This window comes from Ambystoma mexicanum, chromosome 1q (genome assembly GCF_040938575.1).
Source record: "Ambystoma mexicanum isolate Mex_15411 chromosome 1q, UKY_AmexF1_1, whole genome shotgun sequence".
Lineage (NCBI taxonomy): Eukaryota > Metazoa > Chordata > Amphibia > Caudata > Ambystomatidae > Ambystoma > Ambystoma mexicanum.
In genome coordinates, this window is record NC_090922.1 from 799,495,174 (window position 1) to 799,513,514 (window position 18,341).

General features: G+C 44.3%; 1 protein-coding gene across 3 annotated transcripts in view; it reads left to right on the forward strand.

Moving 5' to 3' along the window:
- Nucleotides 1–17,050, forward strand: part of ABL2 (ABL proto-oncogene 2, non-receptor tyrosine kinase) — a 537,261-nt gene extending 520,211 nt beyond the window's left edge. For all 3 annotated transcript variants that reach the window (XM_069641390.1, XM_069641389.1, XM_069641391.1), the window contains one exon: nt 8,707–17,050. In XM_069641390.1, coding sequence (XP_069497491.1) covers nt 8,707–10,406 — 1,700 coding nt within the window. In that variant the 3' untranslated portion in view covers nt 10,407–17,050. The remainder of the gene's footprint in view (nt 1–8,706) is intronic.
- Nucleotides 17,051–18,341: the final 1,291 nt, after the last annotated feature.

An 18,341-nucleotide genomic window follows, 5' to 3' on the forward strand; every position in this document is an offset into this window, starting at 1 on the left:
AGATGTTCTTACTGTCGTAACACAAAACCCGGGCAAACCCAATCTTCTGGCAGACGTGCTCAGCAGAGACTTGCGCCTACCCGTACAGCACGAGTAGCACTTGCAAGGACATATTCTGCACAATGTCTTTGCAGAATGGGGTCATCCAGACATCGATTTGTTCCCGACTCTGGAGAATGCCCAGTGCCCAAATTACACCTCCAGGTATCATCAGAAATGGTCCAAAGGGAACTGTCTCTGGATAACATGGTCCGGGAGATTTGCCTACACAAACTCCTTCCCCCCCCTCCACCCCCGCACACCCCCCTGTCCCCATCCTCCTTTTGAACCAATGCTTAAGGCTAGTCTTAAGGTCCTCACCTATAAGACTGCTTTTCTAGTCGCTATTACCTCTATCAGGAGAGTTAGCGAACTGCAGGCTTTCTCAGATCAAGACCCATTTGTTACAATTCATAAAGACAAGGTGGTACTGCGCACACACCCAAGTTTTGCGCCTAAATTAATGTCAAATTAATTTATTAAATGTCAGGATTATTTGTCCTGACAGTCGTCTTCAACTAATTACCTACCATACTCTATTCTGACCAAAACACGTGCATCTAGAACTGCCACACTAGATCTGCGTACTTTAAGCCACTTACGGAAATAGTCTGTTCCCTCTGTAAATGCTGCCACAGACTGAATAGCCTGCTTTTGATACGTATTCTAATGAAAGCAAAATAGCCTATTTTTGTGCTGCTCTCTGTAAATGCTGCCATACACTGAATAGCCTGCATTTGATATGTACTCTTATGAAAGCAAATTAGCCTACTTCAACAAAGTACCTTATTACTGCCCTTAATCATTCACAATTAAACCACTTACTAGGATACCGCACTGCACCACACATCACTAGACCCACTCCCCAGGCTCCCCACTCAGCACACATGATAAGCAACTCCCCCCGTGGGGAGCCCGAGAGCCCCAAATGGGAAAGCAGATTTAGGCAGAAACACAACCGCGTTGTGTTTCTGCCTGCCTTGGCTTTCACTTTGGGTCTCCGGTGCTCCCATGGGGGAGCACCGGAGACCCTAAGTGATAGCCACAGCAGGCAGAAACACTACATGATTTTGTTTGAAAACGCTGCGGTTTTTCTTTCCAAGTTTCTCAGGCTCCTCCGGCTCGGAGGAGCCTGAGAAACTCGGAAAGAAAAACCGCAGCGTTTTCAAACACAACGTTGTATTTATGTTTGCGGTCGCTTCAAAAGCGACCGCAAACATAAATTCAACGTTTTTAAAGGTGCGGTTTTAGTTCTAAGTTTTCCGGGCTCCTCAAGCCCGGAAAACTTAGAAAAAAAAAAGCAGCTAGTGCTCATTTATTTATTTTTTTTAAATAAATAGCACTTACCGAGATTCAGCTGTAGCTTTCGTGCTCTGGTCTCCGGTCCCCGTCTTCCGCGTACAGCACCAATGAAGGAAAAGCCACCCAGCGGTAGCTTTTGTTTACTACAGCTGGCTGGCTTTTCCTTCATTAGTGCCGCAAAAGCCAGCACAGGCGGGCATCCATTTCACAAAATGGATGCGCCCATGTGCTTGCTTTTGCGAATTTTGAGCTTGAATAGCTCAAAATTTTACATAGGAAGTTTTAAAAAAAAAAGTGCTAGTATTATTTTTTTAATGTTGCCTATCTATTTTTAAAATAACATTTTTTACTGGACTATCCCTTTAAGTTGGTCAAAATGGTGTTGAGAGATTTGAATTGAAGTGTGATTTATACAGCGCAAACTAAGACCCAAAGGCATCTATGCGCTAGAAAATAGCAGACGAAACAACCAGAAAGGCCGCTAGGCATGGTCAAAGAAAACGGAACTTAAAATAAGTGTGTCTTAAGAGCTTTGCGAAAGCTCAGGAGGCCTTCAGTCTCACAGATCTAAACTTGAAGTGCACTCCAAAAGGATGGGGCAAGGACTGAAAAGGGCATCCCTCCATCGCTAACTCTTCCATATCTGGGGACCACCAACAGATTAAAGAAGGCAGAGCAAAGATGTCTAGCAGAAATATATCTTTTCAGCTTTAGTCAGAGACATTCTGCTCCCGTGTTATGAATAGTGTGTACAACACAGCCTTAAAAGTGGTGCACTTTTTATATGTAGCCAATGTAGCTGTTTCAGCAGGCTAACAGAATGAGATATTTTAGAGGCTCCAAGTGCTAAGCGTGCAGCAGCATTTTGCAAAAACTGCAGCCAATAGATCAATTAATCTGGTTGGCCCAAATGGAGCCCGTTACAGTAATCCACTGAACCCATTATTGAAGCTGTTACTAGTCTAAATCTCAATTCCAAAGGAAGAAAGGACCATTTTCAGCTTGCAAAAATCCAAACTACATTCTGCGACAACTTGCGCCTCATGTGAAGAGTTACTGTGGGGTATTTACGCAGGAAGTTGGGAAAATGAGATGAATGAGGCGTCAAATTGTGTTGAAGGAAGGGAGTGTGCATGTAGTGGCATAGCTACATCCCATTCCTTTGGTGTTATGGGACAAATCGTAAGTGAATTGGAAAAGCTTTGGCATATGGGGATGATAGACAGGGCGGTGAGGGTACAGTGGGTATCGCTGTTATTTGTCTCATAGGATATGATGTGGAATTTATAAAGTGCCTGTGCACAAGTGTTTCTAGGTGTGATAAGACAAGAAGGGGGGGGGGGGGACCAAGGGAGGACAAAAAACGATCTTACAAGGCCTTGTCATTCAGATCACGCAAGTGTGGGAAAGATGGAAGGGGAAGTGCCAGGGAGTAGGGGGAAGGGGAGGGGAAGGGCTACGTGCAGTTAACTCACATGTGCAGCCAGTGGATGGCTAATAAGTGCATATAGATGGGACTGTAGGGTTGTAGATACAGACCCTTAAGTGCTGGGGATCCCGAAGGCAGTGCAAGGGCAACTGGACATGCAGGAGCCTAGGCCCCGAGTTCAGAGGTTGACCAGGTGACCAGTGCGCAGAGCAGTCGGGTGCATCAGCAGGGGAGAGGAAAAGAGAAAGTGGAAGCGAAAAGGAAGGTCTTCAGCTGCTTCCGGAGGTGGTTCTGCTGAAGTTTGAGAGAGGCAGGAAGGCTGTTCCAGAAGCAGGTACCAGCCGAGGAGATAGATCTGCCCCCAACTCTCTGCTTGGAGAAGCGTCTGATGCTCATGGAGTTGGAGGTGTATGAGCGGAGTGCTCGAGATGGAAGTTGTTTTGGAAAGGAAAGTTGGAGGTAGACCGATCCTAGGCCCCAGAAAGCCTTGTGGACGATGCAGAGGGTCTTGAACTTGTTCCTTGCAGCCACGGGGAGCCAGTGAAGAGATTTCAGAGCTGGAGAGATACGATCCCTGGGCTTGAGGCCAAGGACAAGCCTTTCAGTCCTGTTCTGAATAAATTGTAAAGGTTGAAGAGTAGAGGCAGGAAGATTTAGAAAGAGGCGGTTTCAATAGTATAGCCTAGAGTGGACCACAGCTCTGGAAACAGTGAGTTTCTGGGGGAAAGTGAGAAAAGGAAGAATACCTCTGAGGGTCCAAGAAACAGAATGGTGATTTGCGTTTGTGCGTGGATCTCAGGGAGCTTAGCAAATGCCTTGTGATCGAGATGCATCCTTTTCTGAACATGCACCCAGATACTCCAGAGTTAGGTTGCGCTATACAAATGATAAACTAAGTAGAGCTGGAGCCCTGGTCGCGTAAGTTAACAGCTTTTGTGTCGCAAGAAGGGATTATTCATTCCTTCGGATGCAGTTTGGTTTGGTATCTGCATCATCAGCATTTCAGAAGGTAATGGATAAGTTGTTTAATTGGATGCGTGGAGTGCATTGCCTTCAAGACTATATTTTGATTAGTGGAGAGGACCGTGAAGAACATGAGAAGATATTGGGTAAGGTTTTAGATATTTTGGAGGAAACGGCTATGACTTTTAGGAAAGAGAAGTGTTTTTTTTTGGAAAGGAGCAGTGGAATATTTGGGCCATGAGATAACTGCAGAGGGTGTTTGGCTGAAGAGAGAGATGGTAGAGTGTATTACCAGAGTAGCATCACCGAAAACGAACGTAAAGTTTCTATAGATTTTGGGGACTTTGGAGTTCTGCCAAAAATGTGTCAAGAAATGTGCTGAGAAGGTGGGGGAAATGTGGAAATTGTTGAGGAAGGGAGAATAGTTTGTGTGGAATCGTAAGTTTGAAGAAGAGTTCCAAACAATAAAGGGAGAGATTGATATGGCAAGTTCGTTGGGGCAGTTTGACACATCTAGGAAGTCCATTTTAAAGGTTGATGAGAGTGATGGAGAAATAGGTACGGTTTTGTCACAGGTTGGAAGGGAAGGTGAAGAAAAGGTAATTGCTCAAGCTTCCAGAGTATTACTTGCCCCAGAAAAGCATTATACGGTACTAAAGAAGGAAGTGCTTGCCTGTCATTGGGTGGTAGAAACATTTCAGAATTTTGTATGGGGTTCAGAATTAATATTGCGGATGGATGATAGGCCCTTAAAAGCTAAATTTGAGTCCAAAGGGTTGTACAAAATGTCCAGGTTGGTTGCCAGACTCTTAGGGTCAAAGGCATGCAAAGTCATGAGTTTACCATAGAAAGTGATATATTGGCAGACTATTTAGGAAAAGGAAGAAAAGGGAGTAGACAACGGAAATGGTGTGTGATGCATGAGGGTGTTCTATGAAGAGCAAAATGGGAGGCTGCCATGGTGGAAGACTGATTTATGATGGCACTGTGTGTGAATTTGGAATGGACAAAAAAGTGGAGGTTAAAAGGTGGGTGGAAAGCATATTGGGAAGTGAGGGAGGAGCTGAGTGTTGTAGGGTGTCTATTGTACCGGTGGGATAGGATTGTGGTGCTGGTGACATTACAGTATAAATTGTTAGATGTGGCCCATTGGGGTCACATAGGAATGTCGAGAACTAAGGTGCTGCTGAGAGAAGAATACTGGTGGCCTGGTTTTGACAAAACAATCGAGAAAAGGTTGGAAACTGTATTGCGTGTGAGAAGGTAGGAAAGGGAGTAATGGCGTGCACGCAACCGGTGATCAAGGTGGAGGTCCCAAAAGGTGAGTGGGATGAGTTGGCAATGGGTGTTCTGGGTCCCTTTGATGTGGAGGGAATCATGGGAGATTTATCGTGGTGTTGGTTGATTTGTTGTCAAGATGGGTAGAGTTTAAGGTTGTGGGAGAAGCTAGTGCCAGGATGGTGACTGAAAATTTGGATGGCATTTGGGAGAGGGAAGTATTTCCGGGAAGTAGTTTGAGTGTTTGGGCAGTTTTTGAGAAGTGTAGGATTGTGCATAAAAGGACAGCACTATATCATCCGGAATGTAATACTTATGTTGAAAGAGTTAACATGAGCATCATGGATGCCATTCACATGGCTGGTGTGTGTGGATTCAACAGGACAGAGGCTTTGTGAGATTGGATGTATGCTCTTTGGTTGTCGCCTCACTCAGTGATGAGTTTGAGCCCATTTGAGATGAGAAAGAAAAGGGAACAATAGGATCTACCTGCCGTGGTTGTGAAGTGAGAGAATCTAATTGTGTCGTTGAGGATGTCCCTCCCCCTTTCTATCCTCCCCTCTGGCTTGGCTCACTCTGCAGGGCACATACTTGATGTGTTGATCTCCCCTGATCTCGCCCTCTCCATCCTTCTGACCACTCCTCTCTCTTGGAGCGATCACTCCCTCCTCTCCTATTTCTCCCTCTCTATCCCCCAGGCCAAGCCAACCTCAACATTTCCACCTACCTTCTCAGCTATCCGTCCCATGAAACGTGTGTCAGTAGAGGCTTTCGCCGCCACCTTCTCACCACCCCCCCACCCCCAACCCCCTTCCTCACCACCTTTGGCTGACTCACATTCTGACACATCCCAATCTATGCTCTACTCCTCCTCTGTTTCCATACTCTTGATACTCTTGCCCCTGTCATGAGGATCCGTTTGTAGCCCAAAGCCAAATTATTGTTATGAGTGTGACCTAGCAACACTTAAACCTAAGTGTAGGGCGGCTGAGAGGAAATGGAGGCCTTCTTGTTCATCCTCTGACAAACTGGCCTGTCGCCTGCTCCAAAGGCAATACCGACTCTGTCCACACTTAAGAGAGCCCACATCTAAGCCTGTGTCTCTGCGGCATCTAACAACTCGGCCGAACTCTTTAAAATATGCAAGGGGCTGGCCAACCCTGCTGCAGTCTGTACCTCTCCTGTCGCTTCCCAGGCCCTTGCCTCTCACTTCATCTCTAAAACCCAGAATATCCTGTCCACCCTCTCGTCTCCTCCCTTCTCCTTTGAACTCTGGCTCTCTTACAGCCCTTCCCCACCCTCTTTCTTTTCCTTTCCTCTCTTCTCCCCTGATGAGGTCTCTAGACAAGTCTGATCTATGAAAGTCTCGTCAAAACAGGTTCATCCCTGTTCTTCCAAACCCATCAAGGACCACATTGACAGCGTCGCTCCTGCCCTGGCTGATTTCGGTAACCTCTCCTTCGCCTGAGGAGCCTTCCCCTCCTCTCTGAAGCACTCCTGTGCACCCTCTTCTTAAGAAACCCACAGCTGATCCCTCTTGCCCGGCTAACTATCCCCCTATCTCCATCACTCCCTTTCTGGGCAAACTCCTGGAAAAGCTGGCCATCTTGCAGCTTAACCTTCACTCTGATTCTGTTGGTTGTCTCTATGACCATCAATCTGGCTTCAGAGTTGCCAGAAGTACGGAAACTGCTCTCCTGAACATCCGTGAAGATCTGCTCTCCAACCTTGACTCCAACATCCCCTCTGTCCTCATCCTACTTGATCTCTCTACTGCCTTCGACATGGTCAACCACTCCATCCTGCTCAACCGTCTCTGTGACAACCTGGGCATCACTGATCAGGCTCTGGCCTGGCTGACCTCTTTCCTCTCTGATCGACCCTCATGGTCCAACTTGGGTCCTTCCTTTCATCTATCTCCCTTTCTACCTGCGGTGTTCCCCAGCATTCTAACCTCTCACCATGGCTCTTCAACCAGTACCCAGCAACTCTCGCCACCGCATTGCCATTTTCTGCTCAAATTTCCAGTGCTATGCTGATGACACTCGACTTATTTTCAGGCTACCCTCGGCCACCACCTCTCCTCCTCTCATCTCTGACTGCTTATCTGCCATTTAGGATTGGTGTGCTGCCAACGATCTCTGCCTGAATGCCAGCAAGATGCAGATCCTCCTCATCGCAACACCTTCACCCTCCTTTCCTGTCAATCTCTGGCCGGCCTTCCTCCTCCTCCCACCTGTCAGGCAAAGTGCATTTGCCGATCTGTCACTTGTTGTACAGAAAAGTCCTTAAGCAGTCTACATGTTATCCCATTGACTGAAGACCAGTTCTTTGATGGACCTAAGCTTTCCACCCAGTTGAAATACCTGATTTCACAAAGGAAAACCTTGCATCACCACCCCATTTGTATCTGTGCAGAAACTGAGACCTAAATAACTATCCTGATTGGTAGACTTGTTAAATACTTTTACCCTTAATTAAAGGTTAGTATGAAGCAAGTCTTTTGTTACATTTTTTTTATCCCAGTTAATTTCTGGTTTTCACATGAAGCAAACTATTTTTCTATTTTTCCAAATCCATCACTACATACTTTAGATGTAAAAAAGAAAATAAGGACACACACTAGATATACACTTAGAAGTAAGACATGCCCAAAAAAAGACAATTGTTTGCAATTGTGGGATTACCAAAATGGGCGCAAAAACTTCCAAAAAGGCAATCTCTAGATAAAAGGTTGCCTGCTTAAATCGGTTGCTGGTCAAATTGTGCTTTGCCGCTGTGGTCTAGGACACTAAGAAATTAGTTGGACACTGCCTTTGCCATACTTTTTGAAGCCTTACCCGGGGCATCCCCATTTCAGACGTGTGCAGAGTAGTCACTTGAGACAAGCTCACACATTTTGCAGATATCTGATTCTGATTTCCTAGTAGGTTCATAAGTGACCCAAACCTTGCTCAAGAAAGATATATATTGTTTATATTATGTTGCGTGCTTTCAGCCCCTCTTCCTTGCCACCCTTACAAAGATTTTGGGGTACTACTTGCTACTCTAGTTTTCAAGGTTGTGCACAATTCTGAGTATCCCTTGGTGTCGAAGGAAATGTTAGTGTATTCATAGTTTTCCATTACCAAAATATTTATAATTGACCCACTTTTCTCCCCAGCCCCTTTCTTTAAAGAACAGTTAGTTGTATCCACTTGGTATGCCTGTGTTTGGAACTACAAAATCCAAAGGAAACACAATGTTTATTTTTAATATGATCATCCTTTGAGGAACTATTGGTGAACAAATGATCATTCGCAGGTAGAAATTATCCCGAACGATACTTATAGCACATTATCTTTTCCTTTTAGATGAACCAGACCCTTACCATTCAGAATTCTGTGTGACCTATAATAAGTATGGGAACTCCTCCCTTATGTTATGTTATTGGGCTTTTATTCTGTAAGCATTTTATGCCAGGGTTCTTTAAATATCTGTGTTCTTGAATACTCTGCCTGATGCCCAGAGATGTGCATGGTACGTTACTTTGAAAATGTCTTGTCTGGAAAAAATGTATTGTGGACTTTATTGCACATTTTGTGATTTTCTTAAACTCGAGAATAATAAGGGATTTCAAAATCAAGGGTTAATTGTGAAAACCTTCTTTGTGACTTGCATGATCTTTCTAAAACGTGTTCTGCTTTCTTTATTAGGGTTTTTCAGGGGCAATCAGACGGAGAGTGGATCACCTGCCCTGCCTCGAAAGCAGCGAGACCGTTCTCCCAGCAGCCTCCTTGATGATGCCAAAGAAACAACATTCACTCGTGACCGCAAAGGAGGCTTTTTCAGCTCATTCATGAAAAAGAAGAGTGCGCCACAGCCACCAAAGCGGAGCAGTTCCTTCCGGGAGATGGAGAACCAGCCCCACAAAAAGTATGAGCTGACCAGCAACTTCTCTGCTGCATCGCTGCAGCATGTCAACAATTTCACCCTTGCTCCAGGCCAGTTAGAGGGGACCCTAGCCCTTCCTAAGGGCAACCCAGGGAGCTGTGCACATAAGAACATTAGTAATGAGGATACTGGCGGCAGCAGCAGTAATTCTGGTGGGACAAGTTCTGGTAGTGGGTGGTCAGGCATAACTGGCTTCTTCACGCCACGTTTAATTAAAAAAACATTAGGCTTGCGCTCTGGCAAATCTTCTAGCGTTGAGGAGTCTGCAAGCCCCTTCCCTAGGTCGAATTCGACGTCCTCCATGTCTTCTGGGTTCCCAGAACAGGACAGGATGGCCATGACTCTGCCAAGGAACTGCCAGAGAACGAAGATGCAGTTTGATCGTACATTGTCATCCACCTCACAACCCGACGAATGTAGAGAGCAGGTTCCGGAGCTTCTTCCGCGAAAGCAAGATGACGGATCTGCACCAGCCAGAGAGAGACCAAAAACCAAGCACCTGCTCCGAGGGACAACAGTTCATACGTTACGGGCTACAACAAATGATTTTGGCACCGCTTCCGAAAAAGACTGCACTGAACCCTCACTATCACCCAGAGGTAAAGAACGTAATGGTGGTGCCCGACATGGCTCTTCAGGGACTGCATCAGAGGATGGCGACCGGCTTGGGAGATCTTCTCCATCTAAATCAATTGCCACCCTTCCACCCACCCACAACCACAAAGTACCAGTTGTGATCTCACCTGGACTAAAACAGATTCCAGCCGAGGTGCAGCTTGTGGGAACAGACTCTCAGGGTAAAACATTCAAACTTTTATCTGATCAACAAGGCATCGAACGAGACCGTCCTCGTAGGGTAAAACCAAAATGTGCCCCTCCTCTCCCACCTGTGGTGCGGCTCCTGCAGCAGACTTCCACCACCTCTGAACAGCCTGAGGATTCTGGGCCTACATGGACAGCATGCCAGCAGACTGAACCTGTTGAGGGTAGTAAGAGGACAGCAATGGGAAAGGCATTGAGGCCACTCCTTCCACCGCCACAGGTGCCCTCTCAGACATCTGGGACTACGCCATCCAAAATGGCCAATGGCACAGCAGGGGCCAAGGTGAACCTGCGAAAGACCAAGCAGGCAGCAGAGAAGATTTCTGCAGACAAAATCAGCAAGGAATCACTTCTAGAATGTGCTGGCCTTCTGTCTATTGCCATTACCTCTCCTACACCCAACAGCCAGCTGGTGGACACTGGCCACCAGTTGTTGGACTATTGTTCTGGCTATGTGGACTGTATCCCACAGATGCGCAACAAATTTGCCTTCCGGGAGGCTGTGAGCAAACTGGAAGTCAGTCTACAGGAACTGCAGGTGTCCTCGACTGCAGTAGCAGCTGGGTCATCTGTAGCCAGCCCTGTACTTAATCACTTATTGACTTGTGTCCAGGAAATTAGTGATGTGGTGCAGAGGTAGCTACCGGTAATGTCCAGGTGTAATTGAGAAGAAAGTACCCCATATCCTGCTGTACCCTTCCTGCGCTCTATGCTATGTGCGGTTGGCAAGGGACATGAGTGGATTTCTTGTTATGTTCACATCTTTCCACTTCCTTTTTTAAGGTTGAGGACTTGTCACTAGAGTGTTTGTGAAGTGTTTGACAGAGAACAGTCTTGAAGTTTACAGGTTCATCTCAAACTTCCACCATGGGGTTGGGAGTGCTGTCTAGGAGGTGGCAAAAGAAATTAGAGGCACTATCTGACTCTACAAGAGTCCCTCTATCCGTGTTGCTTGATCAGCTATAACTTTAGTGGGCTTGGCCTGGAGAAGAGTAATTTGCCAAAGCCTTACGATGGTGGTTCGGTGTCTATGCCAGAAGGGCTAAAGATCTCTTAACTAGATTGTCAACATGTGTGATGGTGATGTTAATCTAGGAGTAGTGATGGATGGCCTTATAGTGCTGAACACGTCTATGCCTAAACCTAATGGTTCTAAACTAGCATGCCCGTTGGGGAGCAACAGCGTTTGGTGCATATAACATTGAAGCCTTTTTTTAAATGGGTACTACATAGGAAAGATGAGCTGTCAGGAAAGCACTAGAGTAATGGCTTAGTCAAAAATGTTCTAAATTGATGCCACAGCTGGTTCTGCTGGGGCGAAACAAGTCTTGCTGTATTAATGCGGTAGAGGGACGCTGTTGAACATTACCATGCCCTCTGGTTTTCCGAAGTTATCCAGCTTATTCCTCAGTCCACACAAAGTATAAGGAGGGTAAATGTCTGTCTTCACTGTGGGACGTTTACGTAGGGTTCGGGTAAAGGAACTGCATGGCCTTTGCTGACTGCACAGGACAGAGGAGCTTTCCTGCAGCCCCTTTAACAGGAACGTAAATTCCATCTTGGTATTATTTCGGGGTTGGGGGCAGTGATGTAAGGTCAGTCGAATGGGCTGCTAATGCATGATGCTGCTCCATGTTCATCCCATCTCCCTTACCTAGCAACAGTTTTTGTAGTTAGTCCGCACTTTCTTTGCTGGGAACTATTGGTTATCCTAGTACTAATACACTGGAAAATAGATGGAAGTACATTCCAGACACACTGTGGTCAGCTGTGTATATGTTGGATCACTGCTTATCTCCTTTTCAGCACATTTATCACTGCTTTTGCACTGCATTAGTTGCCCCATATTTTCCATATATTTCACTTATGCGTGTCTTCACAGCTACAGTGCAAGTTGTTTTGGGCTTTTGTTATAGATCTGCAATCGCATAGTTAACCAAAATGTTGCAAGAAGCCAAAACAGCTGCACTACATGTTTTTAACAGCCATGCCACTGCATCAGTAAACACGAGAAATGTAGGAGAAACGCCAGTTTTGATCCACCTCAGTGTCTAAATTGCCAGTGAGCAACCAGATGTGTTGGTAGTATAACGCATAAAGTTAAATCACACAAGTTCCATAAAATGAGGAATTTTATTGACACTACAAATGAGTTTCAATGTATTAGTACCCTCTGTATGTTGAATTTGTGTCACACAGAAAATTGCAACCAAAAGGTCACCATATAGATTCCAGTAAACTAAATTAAAGCAAACATGTTGACCTCGGCTATAATACAGGTTAAGAGTAACCTCCAAAATGCAGGGCATAAATCACTTATCCTGGTACTACATAAAGCAGCCACCATACAAGAAGCACCAAATAAACTCATCTCACAGCCTCTGTCCATGTTCCCACTACTCCTGCTACCTCACAGCTGGCAGGGAGGATGTACTAAAATGAACCTCAGACCTTACAGCAACTACAAACGAAACCTAACGACAATAACCTCATAGCAATAGTACAATCTTCAAGATTGTACTTGGTACAGCTACACGAACGGCTGCACATGTTGCACTATCGTACACAGTAGCAGTAGAGGTTCAAAAGCACTAGTTACATAGCCAGGCAACAGACTCGAATTGAGCATATTCCCTTGTGAATTGTACAACCGTACATCCTTCAGTTAGTACATTATCCCCACTGCAACAGTAGACCATTTACCCGGAAATGTACATGCTTCCTCGTTGTGTTCTAATTCCTACTCAGCCATTGGGTTATCCCACAGCAGTAGTATGCACATCACCCTTTGAGTAATTTTAACCCTAACAGTATGAGTTGTACTCTGTTATCTTTCAGCAGCAGCGCACTCTTCTGTGAACTATACCAAAACAACTGGACAGGTTCAGAAAAATGTTTAATCTCAGCTGCCACTGCGAATTGCCTTACCACAGCATATAAGCCTTCTTGTATGGCTATAACCCACAGTATGCTGCTTGAAATACTTACTGCCAGGTAGATTCAATAACGGACAGGCATACTTTTCCGTATTCCTGGGTACTCTGCCGCTTGTCCGTAGTTGTGGGGGCTGGGCATGCTTTAGATCTAGTACACATAGAATGCCTTCACATAGACTGCCTTCTACACTCATTGAGTGAAGAACATTTAAAGAACATTTTCAGGCACATCATTCCATCAAAGGATGTATACTTTACTGATAGCTGATGATGATGATGACTGAGTGGCAAATAAAGTGGAGTAACTATAAAATAAATACACTACACATGGATGAACTGTATTTCAGGGTTCTAACTCCAGTATAAGTTCCCTGTGCAGACACTAAGTACACTATTTACAAGTAACTAGTTCAGGGAACCATAGGTACATTCATGTTCCAAGCCTATGCCCTAAGTACACTACAGGTACAGAGGAACTGTGAAATTGCAGATACATAGCAACTGCAGAAATTAGACCATATGTCTACGCTTCAGGCAAAGTTACTACACTGACTGCGGTTACTTTCTCTCTTGTGCAGAGGAATAATGAGACACTGCACTTTTTACAATAAAAACCTCTATTTACACGTTTTTGTAGAAAAATATCCACCACATTATTCAACACTGGACAGTAATGACACTAAAGTTGCAGCATGAATTCATAGCATTGATATGTAGCTGTCCCACTTGGATAGTCTAATTGAACTGCAATCGTTTTTTACTATTACAGGTACGGGTAACTACGTGGCACATAACTGCACATAATACCAGGAACACAAAATGAGAGAGGCACTCTATCTTCTCCACAGATCCAGTGTTTCAATATTACAGGGAACTGTACACAAGTACAGTATAACCACTGCAGAGAACTGCACACGGCTACAGTGGACAGAGATTTTGGGGACAATGGTTGGTATTCAGATTGTGTAACTACCAATCAGGAAACTAGGTAGTATGACTATATAGCAAGATCCTGCAAATAAACTTCAGATTCAGAGAACTGTAATTAAATTACCATTATATCGTAAGGGCACAGAATGTACACTGTAATTCAGTGTACACATGCATATAGAAAGACCCTATGACAGGAAGCAACCTCCAATGACTGTGAAAAAGGTTTCCCAACTGCTGGCTCTGGTTTGAAGCCTTCTGCTTCATACATTGATAATGTTTCCTTTGATATGGGGTGGGTTTGGCTGTCACTGTATTTCCTTCTTGCTTCTGCGGGCAACGTAAATGCTTCTCTATTGAGGGCAGCCTTTAGCTATTCTACTCGCACTTTAGGGACCCTTTTCAGCGATGTGTGATAGCTCTGGTTATTAATTGTAAGCGCTAATAGACTGTAACTATTCCCTCTGGCTATGTCCTCACAACGTCTCCATTGTTTTATATATCCTGCACAAAAGTCTGAAAGGGCTGCCATTGACGATCCCATTTGTTGCTGTTGATCCCATTTGTAGCTTGTCGTTAATCTGATAGGTTGGCATTAGTTTCCAAACTGCTTTCCCAACCCTTCTGACTGCTTTGCTTCATACCCTCCCGCTTGCCCTGAGCAGAGTATACGATTTCTGGCTAGTCCCATATGTCCTAAAGCAGTTATGTTATTCTGCCTCGGTTTAAATGTTCCATTGTCCCATGTGCAGCAAGTGCTACCTCTGGCTGTTTTCCAAGACTACCCCAAGAGTGGTGCAAGCGTTCTCTAGCATTATTGCCTCTACTCTTGTTAGTGTTTAGCATGCTGTGTGTCTAATCGTCACCAAACACCCACAACAATCCCATTCCTTCCATGTGTACTTAGAACATGACTTCGCCATTTTCACTCAAGCCTAGACATCAGATGGGTAGTTCTTGCTTCACAAAGCAGAGCCGTACCACTACATAGCATTTATTGTGGCGGATATTTGTCCTTATGGTGTGTAGAAAGAGAATGGCAAGCGTTTTCCTTTGTGAGTGCTTATGAGGCAAGATTTTCTCAACGTATATTTGCGAATTGTTTGAAACTTGGACATCACACCATTAGATTTCCATTTCATCAAAGCATACATTTTGTTCAAGATTTTCTAAAAATATTTACTAGAATTTCATTCATTCGGCCAAGCAAACCGAATGGCTAGACGATCAAACCAATGAAACCGCTATGATTTTGTTGTGTGCTTCTCAGTGCTAGCTGAAATTAGCGCAGACCTCCAATCTTGCCACTCAGGTTGAACAAAACGATATCCTGGTAAAGATGTAGTCTGGACATTACCACTGTACTCTGCAGTAGTAATAATTTTATCCAATATGTTAAGTGACGTCCTAGTACTGCAATATGGAGTTTTGGATTGAGTTGTAGCCATAGATCTGCCTGCCTTAGTACCAGACAATCAGGCAGTGGATACGGCCAAGATTCATGAATGTTGGCAGATGGGTCTGTAGGTTCCTAGTTGTACATTATCATGGCTGCTGTTTTCTGAGTGAAGTATGATGAAACCGTTTTTGTGGGTCCAAGTACTCAAAGAGCTGTGTGCGCTTGCAGGTTATGAATGAAGTGTAGTGACAACATTGTACATGTTGCTGTTTGTGATCTCCATACTCGAACAAGTTGTGCTGCTGGTAAAAGGATTGAGCTAAGTCTGTAGAGGTGTGAGTTTCTTGTAATTAATTTGCGAGAGTACAGCATGCCAGAATTGTGGTACAGTGGCAGAGCTGTACATTGTTCCCAGTGCCGGAATACTAAGAATTTTGCTCCTAACAATGACATCATACTCCAAGAAGATTGTTGGCAATATTTAATAGGCCTGCTACCCAACATTTTTAGACCTTGATTTCTAGGGGAATGTTGATTCTCCATTTTATTTGGGTCTTCAATCCAAGTAAACCTTTTCTGCCCCCTGCTACCATCCCTTCAAGGGTTTCTGAAAGAATCTCATCTCATCACCAACAGGTCTTCCTGCATTGTAGGACTAAGACTCCTGCATACTGATTAAGAGGACATGCACGTTATTTCCTGGGGGTTAGACGTGCAGATAATCAACTGTCAACCCCATCCCATGACGGCAATGCTTGGTATATTGACCTGTAAAGAAACGTGTAATTGGCGAAACTAAAGACCAGGTTTTGAAGGTGTCGGTCACAATTTTTCACCTGTTTACACTAGTATTCCCCAGTATCTGGTCATGTGTTACTCACACCACTGCAAGTGTCTTGTTGGTTTGAGCCGGTCCGGATAAAAGTCAAACGGGCATATGTCCCTGGTCGCCTAATGTGTTTTGATTTAATGTGGAGTTAGGGACTGGGGAGGAATCGAAACTCACTGTTGTTCGTACACGATTAAGAAGCTGATTAAGGACCTCTAAGGCAGATCAGAATGAGACTTCTTTAGTGCCAGTGTGAAGTGCTCTTTGAACCTAACCTATTACAATCATGGGTGTTTATTTCTACCCACACACGTTGGATGTGCACCAGACAGCTAAGAAGATAGTGTTGCAAATCCTCATCTGTCAGTATGTGTGCCACATTACAGTGGCAAGTGAGAGCATTTACATTCCATGGAGGCCAAAAACCAGATATACTTATGTGACTAATTGCTCAGCTCCCTCCCCCAGCTTTTGTCTTAGTATGTTTCACGAAATTGCCAATGTGATCTGCCAAATATCCATCCACCCTTACATAACTGGTTGGAGGGATTTGTATTGGTCATAATGACTCAGATTGTATAGCAACCAGTTGGTGAAAAATAAACAGTACACCTGTCCAGCATCAATTCACCTATTCAAATATTATTTGCTTGATCAGGAGTGATTAATGCCCCCCCCTTAAAATCACAAAGCGCATGCTCCTATCTCCAGCTGCCTAACCCCAACATGCATACAGAACACGCACTGTATCCTGGATAACAAAATGGGCTAAGTGATGACTTGCCAGTGCCTTCATGTGGCGTAAACAACAAAAACTCCTCCCACAGTTGAGAAAACCCTGTGCCACCACCTGAAGATTTAAGACTTCTCTCCAGACATCCCGAATTCACCAAATGTGGGTATCTATGCACAGCTGTCAGATTACTCTTCCAGTGTTTTATGATGGTTTTTATTGTTAATTATTGTAATATTTCTGTTTTTCTGCCCTAATTTAATTCTCACCGGACTATGAACTGCCAACAGTGTTAAACTTGATGTACATATGAGTTGTTGTCTATAGGACGTGATGCCTTCTGTTCATCCCATGGAGGGACATTGGCCAATTTGCATTTTGTTTTTAAATAAACAGAAAGGGGGAAAAAAAGTTTGCAATATTTTACTGGCAAATAAACTTGAACCCTCTGCTTTGAGTGCTGTACATATATTTTCAGATTAGTGGTCATATCATACGTTTGTTGAGGTGGCTGGGTTAATATGAAGACAATGAAAGAAATAACTAAGTAAAATCCCCAGCGATGGTGTAAACAAACAAAAAAAGGCCAAGATGCATCAAATCACAGAGAAGTAAAGCAAGTACATAGAAAGAGCCAGACCAAAGAACAATAGGAGGGATCGGGACAAAATATATCGGAACACTATAGCAGCTCAAATAATGGGTTGAGATGAAAATATCTTATCTGAGAAATGCAAAGGGGAATCTGGAGTACAACTTGGAGATGTTAAATCAAGAAAAGTGCCCTATGAACTACTGCAATGAGCGTGTCAAAGTAGATAAAAGAAATACTCAGTTGTCACTGTGCTATTTATCCACGTCAATGCTGGCCTCTGTGCTAAAACACAGAACAGTAGGCAGATGTTCCACCACTCTCTACTTGCCAACCCAAACCACCCCTCTGATCACCTTCCCAAAACATGCAGGAATGGATGTTTTGCAAAAGATTCTGCCACAATTAAAGCTCATCCATGTGGAAATCGTGTGCGCTGCATTTACGAAGCAAACCTGACCACATGAAGTACAGAATCACAAGTGAAATAACTTCAATGTTCTTCTCCTAGGAGTCTTTTTCCAGAGAAGACCCTAAACGCTTTGGAGTGGCCTTACCATTGGTGGAGGTGCTATAAATATATTTGGTCTGCAACCAATGAGTCTTGCCCCTAATTGCCAGATGATGCAATCAATGAAAACCTGTGATGATGCAGTATTTCCCCACCCCACCCCCACACACCTACATTCCTCTCATAGTGCATTACTTGTTTGGCTATAGTTTTGTCCGTACTTAACCACACACTCTTCTCTGTCCAGTATGACGTTCATTCATCGGTTGTTTTTTTCCACGGCAGTTTCTGCTGAAAATGTTTTGGTGGAAAACAAATATGTGGAGTGGGGAGGCATATAGGCAATAAATGATAGGGGATGGGGAGTTTTCAGGGGGGGCACTGACCGATGAATGAGCATAGAACCCTTTGTCCTCATTCCCTAAGCACCAAATCACAGTAGCAATGCTCTGGTGAAGTATGTGATGTTAATGGTCAAGTAAAATGAAAATGTTTGTTCTACTTCGAACAGACTGGCTTTTAACTTTTGTATCCAAGAGGTTTCACTCACCTCCTTACGTTTCCTGTTGACTTTGCTGTGGTGCTGCTGTATGGTAAAAACACAACTTTGTCCTTTATATTTGTACTTCTAGGACTTGAACGTGG